This window comes from Hippocampus comes, unplaced genomic scaffold (genome assembly GCF_001891065.2).
Source record: "Hippocampus comes isolate QL1 unplaced genomic scaffold, H_comes_QL1_v1.1 scaffold58, whole genome shotgun sequence".
NCBI classification, from domain to species: domain Eukaryota; kingdom Metazoa; phylum Chordata; class Actinopteri; order Syngnathiformes; family Syngnathidae; genus Hippocampus; species Hippocampus comes.
The window spans coordinates 95,545-115,524 of record NW_017805118.1 but is presented as its reverse complement, the minus strand read 5'-3'; the positions used below and the strand labels follow the sequence as shown (position 1 = coordinate 115,524).

Here is a 19,980-nt window from a genome sequence, read left to right as displayed (position 1 = left end):
GTTACGAAAGTTCGGAATTTGGATTGGGCAAAAACGTCGCACTTCAAAATCACGAGAGCAATTCTGCCTCTTGTTAAGCGCGCCCCTGCTTGCGAGATTGGGAAGCAGCCTGAACGCTTTTATGACATCAAGCTAGGAAGGTGCTGTTCAATAGTCTGGTCATATTCTCATCAAGATGAAGATAGTTATTTTTATTTGGCTAAAAACGTTTAAATATATACATATATATAGACATACACGTTGTATGGAGGCAACATTCTTTTGAAATGAAATGTGTTTCAGGAATACAAGTTTAAATAAGTGTTTATTCTGAAAAATAAATAAATACGATAGAATTAGGTTCATGAGGCGGAACGTGAAATAATGTGCTTTTTGTTATCATTTTCAGCATCACACAAGTAAAACACAAATTGATACCGCCGCCCACAACCCTCAACTTTTTTTAAACAATGTCCGAACAATGTTAAAGTTCGAACTGTGGTGTGGCGTAAGGCCGGAGCCGAGATCAAACCCTGCACCTCTGCGCTGTGAGGACGACGCGTTAACCAGTCGACCACCGGGCCATGGTAAAAAAAAAAAAATCATGATCAAATTTAGCATTTAAAACACTTTTTTTCAGCTTTGTATTGATTTGGGAGAATAAGATAATCAATGAAAATTAACATTTGCACCACGTACTTGTCGGAAAAAAATATAGATCCATCTTTACATCTAGACGGAGAGACGTCTCTATCTAGATGTAAAGATAGATCGACATCTCTATCTAGATCGGTGGTTCTCAACCTGGGTTCGATCGAACCCTCAGGGTTCAGTGAATCTGTCTCGGGGGTTCAACGGAGCCTCTGCCATGGAGGTTAAGACTCATCCTATTCAGAGAGAGAGAGAGAGATGAGAGATAGATATTTTTTCCCTCCAAATACTGTACATGGTTCACTTTTCTCAATAAACCAAGAAAGCTAAAAAAAAAAAAAAACTAGAGTGGAATAAAGCCAAAGATAAACCATTTAGATCCAAAGGCCGGCATTGAAGAAGAAGAAGAAAAAAAAACAAAACAGAACAAAATAAAATGCAACAATGCCCTGCATAAACATTATGGCCCAATAATTTAAGAAAATAGTGCCTCTAAAACGTTCATATTGCTTTGTACCTCCAAATGAATGGTCAAAGTCGACCCTGTGAAACACCAAAAAGTTCTAACGTCAACTGCGTGTCATTTCATGTCGTCACTCCAGAGGTGACTGGATCAAACTGCAGCCATTGGCATGCGAGTGTAGCGGGGCGGGGCGGGATCCTATGTGTTATTAGTTTTCCTGTCTTATTGTATTGGCAGTAAAAAACATAATATTAAATACCAATACAAACAAAGGCCGGGAACACTATGACAGCACTGCTCCTAAAAGGAACCAAAGATGCTTTTTTTTTTTTAAACATTATTACTCTCTACAGCATTATTACTAGTTCTATCACCACCAGAGATACACAAAGTGCATCGGTGTCTGTGTTTCATCTTGTGGTGAGTTTTTATGCGTGTATTTTTTTGTGAATCAGTGCTCCGAGCTCGTCTTCTCAAAGGATAAACCGGGAAGTGTCAGTAGCTTGGGGTTGGCGTTGGGATTTGGAGAGTCACGATCCGGCCCTGAACCCTCTCCGACCCCGAGGTCAAAGGAGTCCTTGGAGTCACTGGAAAGCGCTCGCCTCCTCAGGCAGGTGTCCCGATTGGGCAGGGGAGGGGGCAACCCTAAGCCACCAAGAGCAGGGTAGAGGCTGGACTGGGGCTTCGATCCATCGGGGGCTTCCGCAGAAATGCAGGGAGGACTCATCTTCTTCTTCCGTCGGGGCGAGGGCTGTGAAGTCTGAGTGGAGGTCTGGCTGTGGATTTGCAGACTGTCAGCCTGCGACACGAAACCAGAGGAAGTGGACGTGGCGCTGCACTGGGGGCCGGACTCCACCGCGGAGCAAACCTCCACCGAGTGGCGACGTGGGTCGTCCAACCAGGAGTGGGGGCGGGGGCGGGGCAGGAGAATGCTACGGCCTTGCGTGTCAACACTATGAAACCTCTTCAACGCCCTCAAACAAGAACTGCCACTTTCTCGGAAGTCCGCATTGTTTTCGCTAGCCTCTTTCGTTCCAATGTCGCTGCCGCTGCTTCGTTTGTCACCCGGTGCCGTGATGTCATCACTTCCTGTCAACACTCCCGCAGTAATTTGAGACACTTCCTGATCCACGGAGGCCCGATTTTGTTGCTGCGACGTCGGTGGTAAGGACGAGCGGGGCGAGCGGGAGTCAAGGGGGTCCCGGTCGCGTAGCTGGGTGTGCGCACTGCTGGTGCGCGAAGGTTTCGGGGAGGCGCCAGGTGTGGCGGGGACCAGATGGAGAGCTGGCTGCTGTTGCTGCTGCGAGAAGGGGAAGGGTGAGGAGGTGGAGGAGCAGGAAGAGGAGCCAGAGGAGGACGGAGGGAGGCCCGGAGAAGCCACGTTCGCAAGTCCTTCACTGCTTTCCCCTCCATCTGAACACAGGGCCTCCTGCGACTCTGTCGACACTGCGACCTGCAAGACGGAGAACGGGGTGGGGTTGGGGGAGTAAGGGTGAGGACGTTGGAGATAAAAGTGTAATGAGAGGGGAATTTGGAAGGAGGCCACGGGATGGGATTAGAAATGAGATGGGGAAAGTGGTTAGCGTGAGCGGATGAGGGTGACAAGTCGTAGTTTGGCTCATAGTTCACAACCTGGTCAGATATGCTGCGATTGTAATCTGAGGAAAGGATCGCTGGAGTCGTTGCAGCCGTTCATGAAACAGAGCGCTACAACAGTTACGCCGCGTAGCGCGAAATGCCAAGAGAATAAAGTTGTATTCAATTCCATTCAAATCCGGACGCTCAAAGGTTATATTGTGAATTTAGAGTGAATTGGTTGACAATTCTTCTCCCTGTTCGACTAGTTTTCACACAGAAAAAAAAAAAATGGAAGCGACTGGGAATGGCTCTCCGAGTCTACCAGCAGAAAGCAGAGTCTCGTTTCGAGGGGCACGTTGAGCAAATGATCATTCTTTAAGCGGTCTCAATACGAACAAAAGTTTGATTCAACAAAGCGACTTTGGTATTCGTTACACTTAACACGCTAAATTTACTCAAAATCTTTTCACACATTTTTGTTGCTATTTGGCACATCAATATCGTCGCTAAATATTCCAGACAGTAAACTTGTATTCATCCATCCGTTTTCTATAGCACTTGACCTTTTTAGGGTGAGCTGGAGCCGGCCTGATCAAATTGCCAGTCGATCAGAAGCCACATAGTGTAGAATAATAACCGTTCACACTCAATTTCTAACCTTTGCACAATTTAAATACACCATTTTGGAGAACATGGATGTTTTGGAAATTTGAGTGGACGTTGGAGTCACACAAGCATGGAAACGTCACACCGGGAGGGCCTGAGTCAAGATTGGAAACTTAGAATGGAATATAATTTGACGCCTGACTCTTTTGTCAATCAAAAAATGATCTTCCCTAAATGTGCGAACGACGTTTTCAATGCCGAAAAAACTCTTGCCAGATGATCCCGTGAACTCTGAACCAGACCACATGCCTCACTACCCTTTCACTTTCACACACAACTGCAAACTGCACCGGCAACGTTTGATCAAAAGGTGACAACAGCGTGTTAATTGTTGCAGCAAACGTGTTCGTGACGTGACAACAATACCTGATGACGGCTTCTAATCCTCAATCGATCACAGACTGGCTTTAATAAGATATCAATCATGTTTCGATTCAAATCGTCCGTGGAGAGGTGAGGAAGCAGGACTCGAATGAATTTCGGAGATAAGACTTTTTTCAAAAAGTCATACGTATTAAATGTGGCACAATAGAGACACCTAGTGGCCAGGAACAGGATACCCAGACTGGACGAACGCATGATAACTAGAGTAAATACTGTCCATGATGCATTCTAAAACAATGCTAATTTTCACAAATTACCCTGTCGGATAATTTTACATGAACGGTGACTAGTCAAGCCCCGCCCAAAAATCTCGAGTGCTCCATGACAATGACTGAATGCATCGCATTTGGACAGCACTTCTTTTTGTTGTTTTGAAAGAAAGAAATGCAGTCACCCTGTCATGATAACTTTGTCATACATTTCAGATAACTCGGTGGTCTATTTGTAGGCGGTGTTCTCAATATTTGAAGCCTGCAAACGCCTAAGTCGCTCTGACTCTCGCCGATATGAACATATGTAGTTCGGCGTTCCTGAAAGGCCAAATGGTAGCTCAATCCATTTTTAATTTTATTTTTTTAAACTCGCTCACTGTTTCAGAAACAGGAGTATCTGTCCTTGAGCAGGAGCTCTGGTTCAGGCGGTTTTTGGGCCCAACTAAGCTGGGGTCAGATCATAACACAGATACAGTATGGAAATTAAAAAAAAAAACAAATAAAATAAATGAGTTAACGAATCCGTGAGGGGGAGGATGGGGTGGAGGAAGGGGAAGAGGGAATTGACACCATTTAGAATGAGAAAAAAAACAGGAAATCAAAATGTTTTCAATGCATTTGTTTGTACTGATAATGTAGCTTCCTCTTTTCTCCAAACCGCACTTGTTGTGAAACAGTAAAAAGGACTTCATTATTACGATTATCTGGCAAACGATGTTTTACGGTGACCCTACCAATCCTTTGGCCCTGAACTGAAATCTTCTGCAGTCTGAGTTTGAAAAAGTCTCTCACACACACACACTTGTACTTGTGGCACAGTCAGGACCAAGTAAAAAAAAAAAAAAAGGCCTACAAAGTCCTCACTCTTGGTTTAAAAACTCATGCCGGTCCTCACAATGTCATAAGTACAAGAACACACACACAACCTCTTAACTTGTGGTTAAACACAGCGTATGTCACTTAAATCCAGTCGCCGCACGAGAAAAGTCAAATGCGACCTTCATGAAAGGTTCAAATCATCCCAAAGGCATGAATGGAAGAGGTGTGCAGCAGTGCCAGTTGGGTCACCTGTCTGCGGAGCTTGCGGCTCACGGCGTGCGTGCGTCTGGGAGGGGGTAGTCGCGGGATACCTTCAGAGTCCGAGTGGCTGTGGGGGCTGATGGGTCTGAAGAGGTCGGTGGGGATGGTCAGTCGTTGGGAAAATTCTTCAGGTTGGGAACGCACTGAACCCCTGGAGCCTGGAAACCAAAAGACGGCAAGTTTTCTTGATGCATTAAAATAATAATAATAATACTGTCACTCACCAGACATCCAAATTTGAATTATTCATAAATTCAGACTTTTGAATATTCACCATTGGTTGAAATCAATACATTCGTTAAAAAAAAAAAAAAAAAAAATCTTGCAAATATGTTTGTGTCTTAACAATATGACAATCTAAGGGCGCTAAATATTGCATCCGGTGTTACCTGACTGGGCCCAATGGGAGCCTAGTACGCGCTGGGGTAGAGGCGTCTGTGCTAGAAGTTGTGCTGAAGCTGCAACGGGCTTGCCAAAGGCCTGCTGGGGGAAGAACATGTAGCTGTCGTTGGGTAGGGAGTGCGTGCGTCCCACCGCGGGCTTCCTGACACTCAGCAGGTTGTCCTCGAGGGCTTCGCCGGGGTCGGGCTGCTCGGCCTGTCAGATCACAGAGAAGTCAACTTTCCGATGCGAGATGGGCGGCTGAATCTTAATCGTTTAGAGGACAATCAACGAAGAGGCGGCGGGCTTCGGCAAACACGGGAAACAAATGTTAGAAAGGTGGCTGGAACAGAGCTGCCGCAGGTCACAGAAATCTTTGCAAACCGAATTTTTCAAAAGCAGCTTCGATAAAGCGCAAGCTCAACTGGAGCTAAAGGTATGATCTTGCTGTCAAGCTGGGGCAGGTATCTTGCAGCCCGGCCCACGGGTGCTCACTCCAAGACAGTATAGACAAAGGGGAGACCAAAACACGACATTGACAGGAGAGAGAATCGTGACGGGGCGGGGGGAAAAACACGGACTCACATGAAAAGCGCAGTGGAGAAAATAAGAACAAACGTGGAAGGAGATTCGAGAGGGGAAAAAAAAAAAAAAAAAGGCCTTAAACTGCCAAGTGCACTACTCTACTGCACGAGCACACATCGGGCTGGAAAGATGGAAAGGAGGTGGGAGACTCATGGTTAGATTCACAAAGGCCTTCCATTCTCACTTATAGCCCTTGACTTCCCCATTTTTATTATTATTTTTTGGGCCATTTTCATTGCTGCCTGTCTGGCACAATCGAATTAACAGTGATTTCATGTCATGTGCTGGCTGAGGCTTTTATTGAAAAAAAAAAAAAAATATGGACTCAAATGTTTCGCTTAGCCAGAATGCAGTACGGACCAAGGTTCGAGTGACCGCTGGAGGAAGAGAAGCGACAATTTTCGGGTGGGAATGTACACGCGAACGTACGAATTTCTCGTGGATCACTAAAATTGTTCAGGTGCGGATGAGAATTTGTAAAATGTGAAAATGTGCAGTCATACAAAAATAAAGCCACAATATTATGTAGGGGAGGTTGTGATCCAGAAAGAGTCATATTTTAATAACAAATCATGGTTTTAAAAGAATAAAGTCCAAATATAAGAGGAAATTTGTATGAAAAGTCACAAGTGGTTGGGCAACAGTCACAATTGGGGAAATCAAAACGTCAGGTCTGTTGTATGACATCGTCAGTGTGACTTCCTTGCCAAGGTCGCTAACTGCTTCCAAATGTTTCCCCCCCCCCCCCCCGCACACACGTTTGCTGTCCGACGACGTGAAAGCTGCCTTTTACGAGGACCGATGTTGAAAACCGTACCACATCTGTTAAATCCACATTCCAACTTAATTCTGAAAATGACATCCTACTACTTTTCCACGCATTGAACTACATTTTCAAAAAGCATTTTGCGCCCGTCTCTGTGAGACGCTTTGAATGATTTCCTGAATGATGCTCATTTCGCGATGGTTTCGAAATGACTTATTACCTCCAAATGATTATTGCAAGGGCGTGTTATATTGTACAAACCTCAAGGCTACGCACTTCCATTTGATTGGACAGTAAAAAACTTTTGCCATAGCCATGAGTTGAACGATTGAGGTGTCGTTTTAGGTGCGCCGAGACACATCTGGGTTTTAACAACGTTTTAACAAGTTGGCACCCAGTCGCTGCGCCTATGACGCGTGAGCCGTGGAAAGGGCGGTGAAGTGGGCAAGTGGCTTTGGAATACCCTGGAAAGGAAACACGACTACAGGATACTGCAAATGGGAGGAGGAGGGGGAGCAGGTATGAAGAAAGAAAGAAAAAAAAAAAAAGGAACTGTCAGTACATTGAATTCCAGGCTGCTTAGGGAGAGGGGATTAAAATCGTCAGCGAGCGATTCCTCTGTCAGAGCTAGGGACCAGGATTTCTCTGAGGCCAGAGACAGAGCTTCCATCTCAGCTAGAGGAATCTAAACAGGAAGAGACAAGTGGCGGGTGAGCAGAGAAAGCAAATCCACACAAACACCAAGGTGACATCAAACCAGAGCAATTGGCGCGACGCGTTTGAACAACAGATACGAGCAAAGCGGAGAAACATTCAGTATGAAAAACGGGGGACGCGGACAAAATGATTGGCGCACTTGGATGTTTCCCCGACAGGATGGGATCGTGGAAGGTTTGGAAATGGAAATGCACCTCCAAAGTCATAGTTGGGAAGGCTGCCTCATAAAATCGACCTCTCCATGTGTGTTTCGCTTTTTTGCAAGATCGCCATTTTTGTGAAGACAGTTTGGTATTTTAGCAAGAACCGAAGTGCGCATAATTTATTTTGGCGGGCCAAATAAAATGATGTGGCGGGCCAGATTTGGCCCCCAGGCCTTGAGTTTGACACCCGGGCTTTGGAATGAGTTATTTAGTCTCTTGCCTTTAGAAGGAGCTCTTTAGTCTATTGCCAAGGCAAAAAAAAAAACAAAACACGTTTTAAACCACTATTGAAAAAAATACTACTACTACTTACTAATAAATCTAAGAGGAGGTTTCAGCGCTAGTAGCTCTGTGAGAGATTCTCAACCATCAGATGTGATCCATTATTTAGTTACTTAGTGCTCAATGGAGTTTGGATCGAATACCAGACCACAGGCAGAACTCAAAACAACAGAATTGAAGAAAAATCTCGAGTGGGCTTTCGTAACTTTTACAACAACAGCCAAAGCGGCCACTGCAACTTGCAACAGACAGAGGATGCACAAACTGTGAGTCCGTCGAGCATGATGGAATGAGTCTTGCAAGTGAAGGGGGATGAGATCACGGCTGAGATTCCATGCGGTGCTCAACTACAGGGTGCGCTGGTTAAAAGTTATTAAACGTGGAGGAATTCCAGGACAAAAATGGTAATGGGTTCTTGGGCGGCATGATATTTGGCAAACATAACATGACACGCTGTTCTTACCCCCCCCCCCCCCAAAAAAAAAAAATCTACGGACAATATGTCCTTGTTTTCCCCCTTTCGGAAATATTTTCCTGCTTAACGGAGATCCTGCGGAGTCTAAAAAGTCTTTCGGACATTCGTTCGCTAAATGCTCATAAACCACGAAGATTTGCCAAAAGGAGTGAGATAATATCACATGGTCTCAATAAGTTGTATCAACGGGTCAATACATGGGGAAAAAAAACAATTTTAACCGTGAGGCAAGGTCATATCTGAAAAGCTACTAATAATTTCAGCAAGATGAGAGAAGACACCTCTTCTGTGAGCGCAGTTTGATCGAACGGTGACACTTAAAGACCATTTCCATCCATTCACAAGCTTGACGGAAAAAAAAAAAAAACAATGCACAAGTATGGAGACAATCATATGCATCATGATTTCTTTTCAACGATCAATTCTTGTTTTGTGCATCCCAAAATGTTTGACAAAAACAAACAAAAAAAAAAAAACAAACAAAACCCAGACATTTGGATTTCTTGGTGATCTATTGACCTTTTTGTCCGGGTTGTGCTTGCTGGCTTTGGGGGCAAGCGCGTAGTAGTGGCACACCGAGCCGGACAAGTTGTCCATCAAACTCAGCTCCCCTTCCATTGAACCCCGGATGAGCAGGGAAACCGAGTCAAACTGCGCTCTTTGCTGGACCAACTTGAATAAAGCAGAAGGAAGAGAGAAGTGAGGCGGGTGGGGAAAGGCAGAGAAAGAAGCAGAGGGGACAAGAATAAATGCGAGGAGACAGAATGAATACAAACAAAGAAAACGACAGTTAATCAGACAGAAATAGATAAAAGTGACATCGCGTGAGGGGAGAAGAAAAAAAAAAAAAAACAACCCCCGGTGATGCTACGACTGCGCCCGCCACAAGACGGCACTCCAAGATCACAGTAGAATTCCCATCCCAAGAAACTTTCTTAACCACAGAGCCATCTTATTTTAGGAAGAACCCTTGAAAGGGGGAAACACCGGGATGGCAAGATGTCTTATTTCCTATCCCCCAAAGTTGGCTGCAAATAGCAGCTCAGGCGTAGAAAAAGGCCATGTGGTCCAGCTTTCCCATGGCACTCTGACCTGGGCTTTGACTGGTGGCACGCCCTCCGCGGGGACCAAAGGAGAGCCAAACACGAACCGGAAAACCCGAATAGACAGCGGAGGAGGATGCAACATAGTGAAAAATGGCTATTCGCGCTTGCAAGGGGCTCATTTCATCTTCATGGATGACAACGCTCCAGCTCATCGAGTTCGCCTCATCAGGGAGGCCAAATATCGATATCTTTTTGATTCTTTTTATTTATTGCATTTTTTTTTCGACAGCAATACTGAAACGATACATTGAATGTAAACCAGCATTCCAGATTCAAAATGGCTTTTGGGATTATGTAATTATGGACGGCCCCGCTTTTTTCTTTTTTTCTGTTTTTTTTTTGTGCGCATAATTTTGCTTTCAAGGGCCTCCTGCTGATGCTCCTAAAAAGCTTCCACACGGATGCACCATCAAATGTTTTTCTTACCTCCGGAAGTGGTTCCGGGCACGAGGGAGGCTCTTCTCGGATGTTTACTGGGTCTCTGGGGATATCGACAGTTGGTGAGTCCCCACCTCCGGCGGACCTCCACGGGGAACCCCCAGAACTGGACCTGTCCATGCCCAGTGTGAGAGGGTTGAGCTGGGGCGACCTTGTTGCCACGTCTCCCCCGTCACCGTGGAACTCGTGCTCTAACTCCGCCTCTAGCTCCGCCTCTTCCTTGGCTTCCTTGTTGCTCTCTTCCAAGTGTTTCATCAGGACAGCGATAACGACGTTGACCAGGACGAATTGAGCGGTCAGGACGAAGGAGACAAAGTAGATGGGAGAGACAACGGTGTTGTAGCAGGTACTGGTCTCATGGGCGCAATCTCTTAAAGTGTCCTGGAACAAGAATGAAAGAAAGAAAGAAAAAAAAAAAGAACATCAGCACATTGGTCGACTGATCACTGATGAGGGTTATACAGAAAAAAAAAAAACAAAGAAAAATGCAAAGGAGTCACTTAACTATTCTTTCCGTTTCAACCCGAACATGCAAACACCGATCATGTGATCGAAAACCATCGACAGCGTATTGATCGTGGTTCCCAGACAACCGCCATGTTGAGTCGGCGCTAATATCCGTGCAAACGTTGCACTCTTTTTTTTTTTTTTTTCCCTTCTGCTGTTTGGACAAACCGATCTTTTACGTTTTAAGACCGTTTGATGTCATTCATGATTCATCTTGACTCTTTTTACCACTGCTGATTCACATTTACAAGAAAGAATCAGATTTTCTCAACCGACCGAATGAGCTTGCAAGCCCCCCGAAAAAACAAAAGGTTGATATATTATTTTAAAAATTAGCATGCTAGAGTATATAAGCTAATACAAAAGAGGCAGGGGAAAAAAATCTCGGTGGATGTCTTAAACTGGCAACAAAAGTGATGCAAAGTCAGCAGCGGTCAGAAAAGGAGCCAAAATGCAATGCGTATGGATACTCGGGCCAACGTTCCTCAGGGCAATCGACCAATACACTAAAACTGTCTCTCGTGTTGCTCCATTTGCAAATTTGTTTGTCTCACCTTCATGATGCCATTCCAGTTGTCCCCAGTCGAAACTCTGAAGAGCAGCAAAAACGCCATCCCAAAGTTTTTGAATGTCGCATAGCGTCCCAGGCCTTCACAAGGATGGAGTTCATCGCAAACTGGGAAGAGGACGGAGGAGGACACATGAAAAGAAGCTATTTTTTTTTTTTATTTTTTAAGATCAACATGCAGCATCAAGTGTCCTTACTCAAGTCACCAAACAGCTCCACTCCCAAGGCTGCAAAGATGAAGAAGAGGAGCATGAAGAGAAGACCCAGATTTCCCACCTGCGGAGTGAAAACAGGAAGCAAAACGGATTTGGCAGATGACGGAATTCCTTGGCAAAAATAAACCAGTAACACAGGCAAAAAATATACAGCAAAGTATTCTCGAGTAAGGAATCACATTTGCGTTGTCCAATCTTTCCTTTTAACAGAATTTCCTTATGTGGGAAACGAATATGGTAAATGTCCTTTATGAACATTCAAGTATGTTCACAAAATACTGCAATATATGCTCCAAAAACTGTTTATAATACAAAGCAGCATACAGTACAGGTATATGAACAATGTAACAAGACGTGTTACAAAATTAGGATTATCTGCTACAAAATGAGACTAGCAACACACCTGGTGGTTTTTCTTTAAACTCACTCACCGTCTCTAACTTGACCTCCCCTGGATCACCACACAAGACAGCGCTGCGCAACTGAAGTCGTGCTACGAACTTTTGAAGCCAGCCACCGGGCGCTTCGTAGTCCTCCATGCCCATAGTAGGCGCTATGGAACTCGCCTTATGTCTAATTAGCGGTCCAGTTAGCGGATGGTTTTCAGCACGATAACAGGTAAAGCATTCCGGGAAACGTTCGTTTACTTGACTGTCCATCGAGCCACAAAACTCATGCTAATAGAGTCACTTACATGTCGCCATTTTGGATCGAATGAGAGTAAATAGCGGCGCGGACACACTTATTCCGTAGTATCGAGTGGGACTTGCTTGAGTTTGCGCTACTGAAGGCTTCCGTATGGCTTCCGGGATCCGGGTAGCGGAACATCCGGTGTTATGAATCGATCGTTAAATGCAATATTGTAGTCGAAATTTTAATGCGCGTTTGTATTCCAGGTGAGGGAATTTCCGTTTGATAGAAGTCCATAGGTGGGAATACTATACAGGTATATAGAAACATGTCTTTCCGGTGAGAAAATGAGAGGGAAAGCAGCCAAGAAAATGTGAAGTAATCATTACGTGTCCAAAGACTACAGCAGATGTGACATCACTGGTTTTGGTAAAGCAACTTTTTAGGAATGTTTTATGATGCAAATTAACCCAAGGTAAGATGCCAACCCCCCCTTCAGAACGATTTATCAATTATATTAATGTTGACAAGCTTAGGACATTTTTTTTTTTTTTTTTTATAGAACTGCCGATTGACTTTGAATTACAAGAGGCAGCAGTATCAAAGAGGACCGTGAACATCGGGCGGCGTTATTCTCTCGCACGTTTTTTGTTTTTTCCACCCCCTTCCAAATTACCAACTGAAACACCTTCAAAGCCACCGCCAGCAAAGCCTCTGCACCTGCATTCGCTGACTCATTTGGGCAACAAATCACAATGAATATGCACGCCTTAATCCTCTAAACATTATATATAAAAAAATTAAAAAAAAAAAAAAAAAGCAGGTTCAGCGGTTGCAACGTACCTGAGGTAGAGCTTGCATCACGGTGTCGAGCAAAGCCCGCATCCCCACCGCCATCTTGAGGAGCTTCAGTACTGCAGGCAAACAAACAAACGCTGTCGTCGTCGAGGTATTCTTTGATTCAAGTTTCCAAGCTATCTTGAAGGAAAGACATCGGATCTTGCGGCAATCGAGTACTGTACACCGAAATCTATTAATTATGCGGCAAATGACAACAAAACGGTGCTCGTAGTATCTAAGGGGAGATGAGATACGCACAACGTGGCGAGGTTGACGCCAGTGTGATGAGTGGAGGGAATAATGGTGCTATTAAAAAAAAACAAACAAACAAGATAAAAAAAACCACACCTCCATGAGTCATGAAAGCGGAGGTCAGCCCTCTACACAGTAAAGACCCCAAAATAAACATTGTGCAGGTATCATCGGCATGTTCAGATAATGAGATCTTGGCATGCAGGTCGGTAGCGCTTGCTGAAACAATTACAGTGTTACTTCATGATAAAACTAACAATACTGCTGACACAAACAAAGTATATTCATCTTGCGATCTCTCCACATTTTGGAATGTGATTTCTCATTTAAAAAAAAAAAAAAAAGTTTGGAAAAATGCATCCGGCATCAATATAATGTTAAACAGCCTTCCAGCAGCATCATTGTGATTGCACCGCTGAGATTTTGCAGTTTTCTTTATCTAAACACATTCTTTATTAAGATGTCTAATGAGCTCCCTTTAATTACCTCTACCAGAGAGGATGCTTTTTTTTTCCCTCTCTCTCTTTTTTCTTTTTTTTTTTTTTTTTTACATCGTTTCAAGTTTGCATCTGAGCCAGTTGGGGAGTCATTTTGATCGAAATCCCATTTAACCTTATATAGCTGTCAAATACAAGCAGGCTGTAATTTGTTGCACTTCTGTTTTTTTTTTTTTTTCCCCCCTTCTTAATTACATTCCGTTCTCTCCAGAAGAATGAAACTTTATTCCCTTTAAGCCATTAAGATGCTGGACCGTGGTTGCTCACTCATTGATTTTGCAGGTGACAAGTGTTAATGCCTTGGCAGAGGTCTGCACTTTCTGAGTGCTCTTGCGGCTTAATGATTTTTGGCACGAGGTCGCGGTATAAGACCCGAATGTGTGGAACCAAAAACCTCACTTGCTGGGATTTTTTATTTTTTTTATTTTGTATTTAGGCCTACCTAGTTCATCATCACGTGACGCATTAACATGACGTCAAGCGAGTGAATAATAGCAATTTCGAGCTCGTATAAGTAAACGTTGCCACATGCGGCTCTCAGAACAGCACAGACGGGGCAGAGTGTATCCAAGGTAAAACCAAGGTACATTACAGTCAAGTGTGGTAATAAACACGATCCTCCAACACGCCACAGCTATGTCAATAAATATTTTTCATCAACATAGCACACAGTGATGGAAAACACAGACATAGGGCCCAAGAGCGCATAGGTGGAGTTTTCTTTCTTTTGCGAGACTTTGCGGCGATCGAATGGGGCATAACGGGGCGTCAATCATTTGGCATCAAAATCAGGGCGTTCCGAGTGCAACATGCCCGAGCACGCTGCCTGTGCTTGACATTGCGTGAACATAAATAGACCCACTGGGCCCGATGCCTGATGGTGAACTGCGAGCCCCTTCCCTTGCGGATGACGTAATCGGCCATTCATGTGACGCGGACGCCCCGATTGTGTTTGTGTGTCAACCCTCTCTCCCTCTGCACGCACATTATAATGAAGGGGCGCTATTAAAATATTTTTAAGATGCTAATATTTATAATCCGTTCAATGAATTGATTTCTACAGTGATTCCGAGTGCTTGATCCATGCTGGTGTTTTTTTTTTTCTGTATTCAATCTGTATTACTAATGTGATTGTACATGTTCATCTTTAAAAGTAGGCCATGCTATGCTCTACCTTGTTCCTTCCCAACATGTGTGGCGAGTACAAATTTTGATGCAAAGGCAGACATCCTATTATTTTTGGTGCTTGCTTCGATTTTGAGCTTGTAGTATTTTGGATGGAATTGCATTTGCCTTAGTGTCCTCTTTTGTTCTATCCACCGATTGGTGTTCCAAATGAAATGAGATTTCGGAAGTAACTTGCCCAACATTGCTGCTTCAATATTTTCTTCTAATGCAATTACCTCATACTGCATCTCCGTCTTCTTTCTTCGGGTATGCACTCTCATGCTCCCCGAGATTCTGTAGCTCCCATTCATGCATCCCCCTCCCCCTAATTCCTTTTATCTCAACTTTTTCCCCTTGCTCCTCTCTGGATTCTTTCACTTCATCTCGTAATCTATTTTAAGTTCAGGGGTTGTTAATCAGCCTGCTGTCAGCCTTCTCTTTCTGCCCCTCCTCATTTATTACGACATCGTCTCCCCCTACAGTCGCCGTGAATTGCAGCTTCATTCGCCGTCTGCCGCGACGCGTCACGGCTCTTCCCAACTACGCTTTCCTTAACTTCCACCCTTGACTCTCTGATTGCGGTTAGTCAGCTGGCTGTTTTCGTCAGTGCCATCTGCTCGGCTCTCACCCAACCCAAACCATGCTGAGACCTGTAATATAAAAATGACAAAGAGGGGAAACTCCCGGGGAGGCGGACGTCTTACAAAGACATCTTAAAATCACTGAACCGCGAGCGAGTGAGTAAGTGGGGGGGTGAAGGTCTGGAGGCTGTGAGCTCCTACCTCGTGCAATCCTCAGGACTCTCATGATGCGGATGATGGTCGGGTTAATGGGCAGTGAAGCGTTGACCTCGATTTCCTCCAGAGTGATGCCCATGATGGAGAGCAACACGATGGCCAGATCCAGCTGGTTCCACCTACACACATGCAATCACATCATTTTTACTTTGAAGAAAAAAAAAAAAAAAAGGGGTTTTGATTAGATAGAAATAGATTAACCCTTTCATGCACCAATAAGGATAACCTGTAACCTGATAACCTTAATAAACTGTCCACTGTAGTCACCGCTGATTCCTGAAAGGGTTCTTTTTTTTTTTTTTTTTTTTTTATTCTTGGTTCAGCTGCACAAATTTATTTGAAAAAACCCCAAATAGTTTATGTGATTCAATTATGAACAATTTCGGATTCAAGAGTAATAAGGCCAATTACAATTCGATAAGAATTGTATCCTTTCTATTTCCCAGAGCGGGCCGTTGCATTTACAGCTGACTGCCTGTTTTCTCTGAACTCCTTCAAAGACACGATGATTGAAACCAGATAAATATGCAAAAAGTTAGAGACGCTAATGGTGGCTCATTGTGCTAATCGGGTGTATCCGCTTCTTGCGTTTGAGCATATTGTATCAGTTGACCATAGCTGAAGGCGCTCTGCTCTGGCGAACAATGGACATGACGTCCTTGTCGGGAGACCTGTTCCAAAAATCACGATACCTCCACAGTACTTCTCTGAATGAGATATGCGGCCGCGCGTGTGTGTGTGTTCATGCATCCGTGCTGTGTTGGTTTTTTTTTTTAGCCAGAGATTTCAAAGTTATGAAATCATTCCAGGCAGCTTGTTTTATGGGTGTTTTATGAGGTGTTTTTTTTTTTTTTTTCATACAGGCTTCAACAATCCTCTGATGAGCTATTGAAAAAAAAAATTAAGTGACCATCAATCTGTTCGAGTCGTGTTGTCAAAACCCCAAAGTTTCAATCAACAGCAAATACTTAAGAGGTCTCGGAAGCGCCCGGACAAAATCATCACATCCATTCAGGGGTGGCTGACAGCTCATTCAAATACTAACTTGTCCTTAAAGAAGCGTCGAAAGCCAAAAGCCACCAATTTGAAGACTGACTCCAGAACAAAGATGAGAGTGAAGATGTAGTTACAGATCTTCAATGCTTCATCCAGTTCCTGAAGATTGAGCAAAGAAGATGCAAATTATTATTCAGTCTGCCATGATCAAAAGAAAACAACCTTTCAAGTGTCACTCAGATGTGCCACAAGAACCGGGAACCATAATTATAAAATCTGCAGACATCTCTGGGAAGAATGATTGTTTGGTCATTCGTATGTCAAAACAAAACCCCAAACAAAACTGACCACTAGCGAAGAAAAAGTGATAGACCTCGAGACTTAATACTCCCTGGTGGTATTCCTTCAACTCACAGCTACTTCCTGTTTATGTTCGTCAAACACAGTCATAGTTCAGGCCGTAATTTCAGTGTGACAGCTGATGCTTTGTTCTTTCAGAAATTTTTGCTCGTCCAAAGTAGTATGTATGGTGAGTCCACTAGTTGTAAAAAACAAACCAAAAAAAAAAAGCCTTCTTTTGATGCTTGCTCACTTCAAAAATCAGTTGGCTAGTTGACGATAACCATTGTAAAAACGGTAACTGGAGACTTAAATATGAACTACGCGGAAAGTTAGACGTGATTTTTTTTAAAATAAATTACAGCCATCCTCAATGCACATTCCTAAGCCCTTCCATAAAGACAAAATAACGAATCCTGTCCTGAAACACTCACAACTTTTTTTTTTTTTGGTGATTCCTTTACATTTTTAAATCTACGTTTACAGATTTTAAAAAAAACAAATCTTAATTCAGACTCAATTTGGCTGTCATTTCATGTGATGGCACCTTCGTTTTAGGAGATGGTAAGGGTTTCATTTTAAAAAGATGACACAATTGACCACCCAAGATGAATTTAAAATGGTTTTTGGGTCGCGCGCAAAAAACAAACAAAAAAAAAAAAACAACTGTCAATCTGTCGTATTGTAGTCAAATATTTTAAGGCATGTGTCGGAAATTTCTGAAGTATCTGTCACTCTACTCCAGCTAGGCTGTACATTATCAGAATTTTTGAGCCAATCATTGGTCAGAGTTAAAAAAAAAAAAAAAAAAAAAGAAAGTCACCAAACTGATCAGAAGCTGGACCGATCCATTCAATCGTTTTTTTTTTTTTGTTTTTTTTTTTTTTTAATTTACTATACAATCGACGTCCGCTATTTAAGGAACAAATACCCCAAATCTTTGTATAATTGATGCCCGCTTGAAATGCATTCGGAAAAATACTAACAATTAACTCTTAAGATTTTTCTCCAAAATGCTGATAGACATTCAATACATGGAAAGTATTGGACTCACTCCAGCTACAATATTGCAGAAAAAACACCACCCAAATTGAGCAGTTATGACCAAATTGGAACGATCCTTGGGCAGTGATCAGTTTTGACATGATTACCACACTTTCCTCCTCCACCACATCTGACCTTCGGCTGCTGGTAGTGCTCCATGGACATTGTGATGACGTTGAGCCCTATGACAATGGTGATGAAGAGATCCAGGTAGTGGCTCGTGCACATCTTGTGGATAATCAAACGGGTGGGGGAGTAATCGGAGTAGTAGGGCTTACTCTGAGCTTCTGTTGAAAGTGGGGTTTGGAGGGGGGGGGGGATTGTGGTGGGGAAAGGGTACGTTGAAGAAGGAGGATGGGGAAGGTGGCATTCATAAAGTGAGATAGGAAGCAATACAACGGGACACTGTAATTTAGACCTGCTGTGTTATGAAGCGCGCTGTTCAATCTGGGGAAAAAAAACAAGTTCAGTTAGTCGTCACGCAAATCCGCATTACATCTGATATCCACAAATTTGCAGATGAGTGGGGGAGATCAGTCACGGGGCAGAGCACAGAGAGATTTAAGACAACCTTCCTGTGGCTGGCTGGCATGAGCGTTCCAATCAGAAAAGTCCTTCCCATGTGACGTGAGCTACATGGCCTTTGCTCGATAGGAGTGACCGATTTTATAGGGAGTAGCAAAGTGCCGCTATATTTGAACGGGAGGTTTCAACAGCTCTCACTGTGTCCCTCTGATCATCTCCTCTCATCTTTTTTTTTTTTTAACATCGCTCTTCTCAAGACAAAGACCTAACATGGGAGAGAGAGCCAGATTCATTTGCTGCTCAATTCTTGCCGGCACACGGGGGAGAAGTTGGCAGGATGAACCCCAATGAGGAAGGGAAAGGTCACTTGACCTGTCAGTCACTTCATCGCGCCATCGGTGAAAGGGAGGACAAAAGAAAAAAAAAAAAAAGTCCTCAGGGTGTTGCGAGTTCTCCTTCTATAGCCAATTAGCCAAGGGTCTGGTGCTATAGCAGCTCCAGTACAACTGAGCAGGGAAGCGGGGATGGGGGGCGGGGGGGGGGGGTCTAAAAGTTGATGTGAAACACAAGGTGTGTCAGAAAAGACCAATGGCAATTTGGCATCCTAATTTTCTGGTCTTAAAAAAAAGACCGAGAGGCCGGCAATGAGCGTTCCCTTCCTCTTTGCACACATTTTAAAAAGCATCTTCATTGATACCAATTCAGTAAAAAATAATCAACAAAAATAGGCGACTCAACAGGACAGACTATTAGAGGGAGACTTCGGTCTAATTGTGGCTCTTCTATTTTTATTTTTTTAACATAACAGGACAAAGTTTGTTCTACTTGACCTTGCATGAATATACTTATTTTCCACGGCTGCTCAAGTCAGCCATAAAATTGAAAATGAATGTCTTGATTTTTTTATTTTCTGCATCGTTTGCTATATTTATAGATCCAAGAGCCCCCTGCTGATGGTCTGCCTACGGTCATCCACAGACATGAAGAAAAGCACTTCGCGCATAGTATGGCTGATCCAAAAACAACTGCAAGACCTCAGCATTCTCTTCATGGAGTTCCAACTTCTGTCGGGACGAACCAGACAGGTTTCACGACTGAATGCTTGAGGTGGACTCAGTCTGGAAGTTGCTTTTGGATGTGGCCGCTCTCAAAAATATACTCCATATATTTCCGAGAGGGTCTTTTTTTTTTTTTTTTTGGGAAATACAGACATGGTAACTCTTATTGTGTTTTTGGACTGATGAATAAAGAACAGCACAGTACAGCACCGTGGCTATACTGTGACTGTGTGGTGTGAGCGTAGGTTAGGTTGGTTATGCGGCGTATGGCTCGGGAACATTAGTGCACGTGGCCCCGAAATGGGGTGATCATATGAGAGCGCCGAGAGAAGGTTGAGGGATGTGGAAGTTGTGTCAAGTTAGATTCTGATCATGAAACTTAAAACTATACAATACTGGTATGGCTTTGCTGGAGCTCCTCCGAATGCGGTACTCATTCACTCCCAAAGACGTTTTTAAACGTCTTTTCAGACTTGGTCTAAGAATTGGCTGGTACTGAATGAGTTTAATAAAATAGAAAAAAGGAAAAAAAAAACGTGTGCTTTGGAATGAAATGTAATGATAGTCATGATATGGATG

The 19,980-nt window shown here is 43.6% G+C and overlaps 1 protein-coding gene across 15 annotated transcripts in view; it reads right to left on the bottom strand.

Moving 5' to 3' along the window:
• Positions 1-285: 285 nt before the first annotated feature.
• cacna1g (calcium channel, voltage-dependent, T type, alpha 1G subunit) overlaps positions 286-19,980 on the bottom strand; it is an 80,981-nt gene continuing 61,286 nt past the window's right edge. For 6 of the 15 annotated variants that reach the window (XM_019865669.1, XM_019865667.1, XM_019865675.1 and 3 more), the window contains 12 exons: positions 17,954-18,105; positions 16,485-16,594; positions 15,425-15,558; positions 12,730-12,800; positions 11,239-11,317; positions 11,028-11,149; positions 9,955-10,347; positions 8,942-9,094; positions 7,308-7,430; positions 5,403-5,610; positions 5,002-5,171; positions 286-2,546 (listed from right to left, as the gene is read on the bottom strand). In XM_019865669.1, the coding sequence (XP_019721228.1) occupies positions 1,545-2,546; positions 5,002-5,171; positions 5,403-5,610; positions 7,308-7,430; positions 8,942-9,094; positions 9,955-10,347; positions 11,028-11,149; positions 11,239-11,317; positions 12,730-12,800; positions 15,425-15,558; positions 16,485-16,594; positions 17,954-18,105 (2,717 nt within the window). In that variant the 3' untranslated portion in view covers positions 286-1,544. Of the gene's footprint in view, positions 2,547-4,310; positions 4,381-5,001; positions 5,172-5,402; positions 5,611-7,307; positions 7,431-8,941; positions 9,095-9,954; positions 10,348-11,027; positions 11,150-11,238; positions 11,318-12,729; positions 12,801-15,424; positions 15,559-16,484; positions 16,595-17,953; positions 18,106-19,980 lie in introns of all 15 variants that reach the window. The other 9 variants (XM_019865668.1, XM_019865670.1, XM_019865672.1 and 6 more) reach the window with 6 other exon arrangements.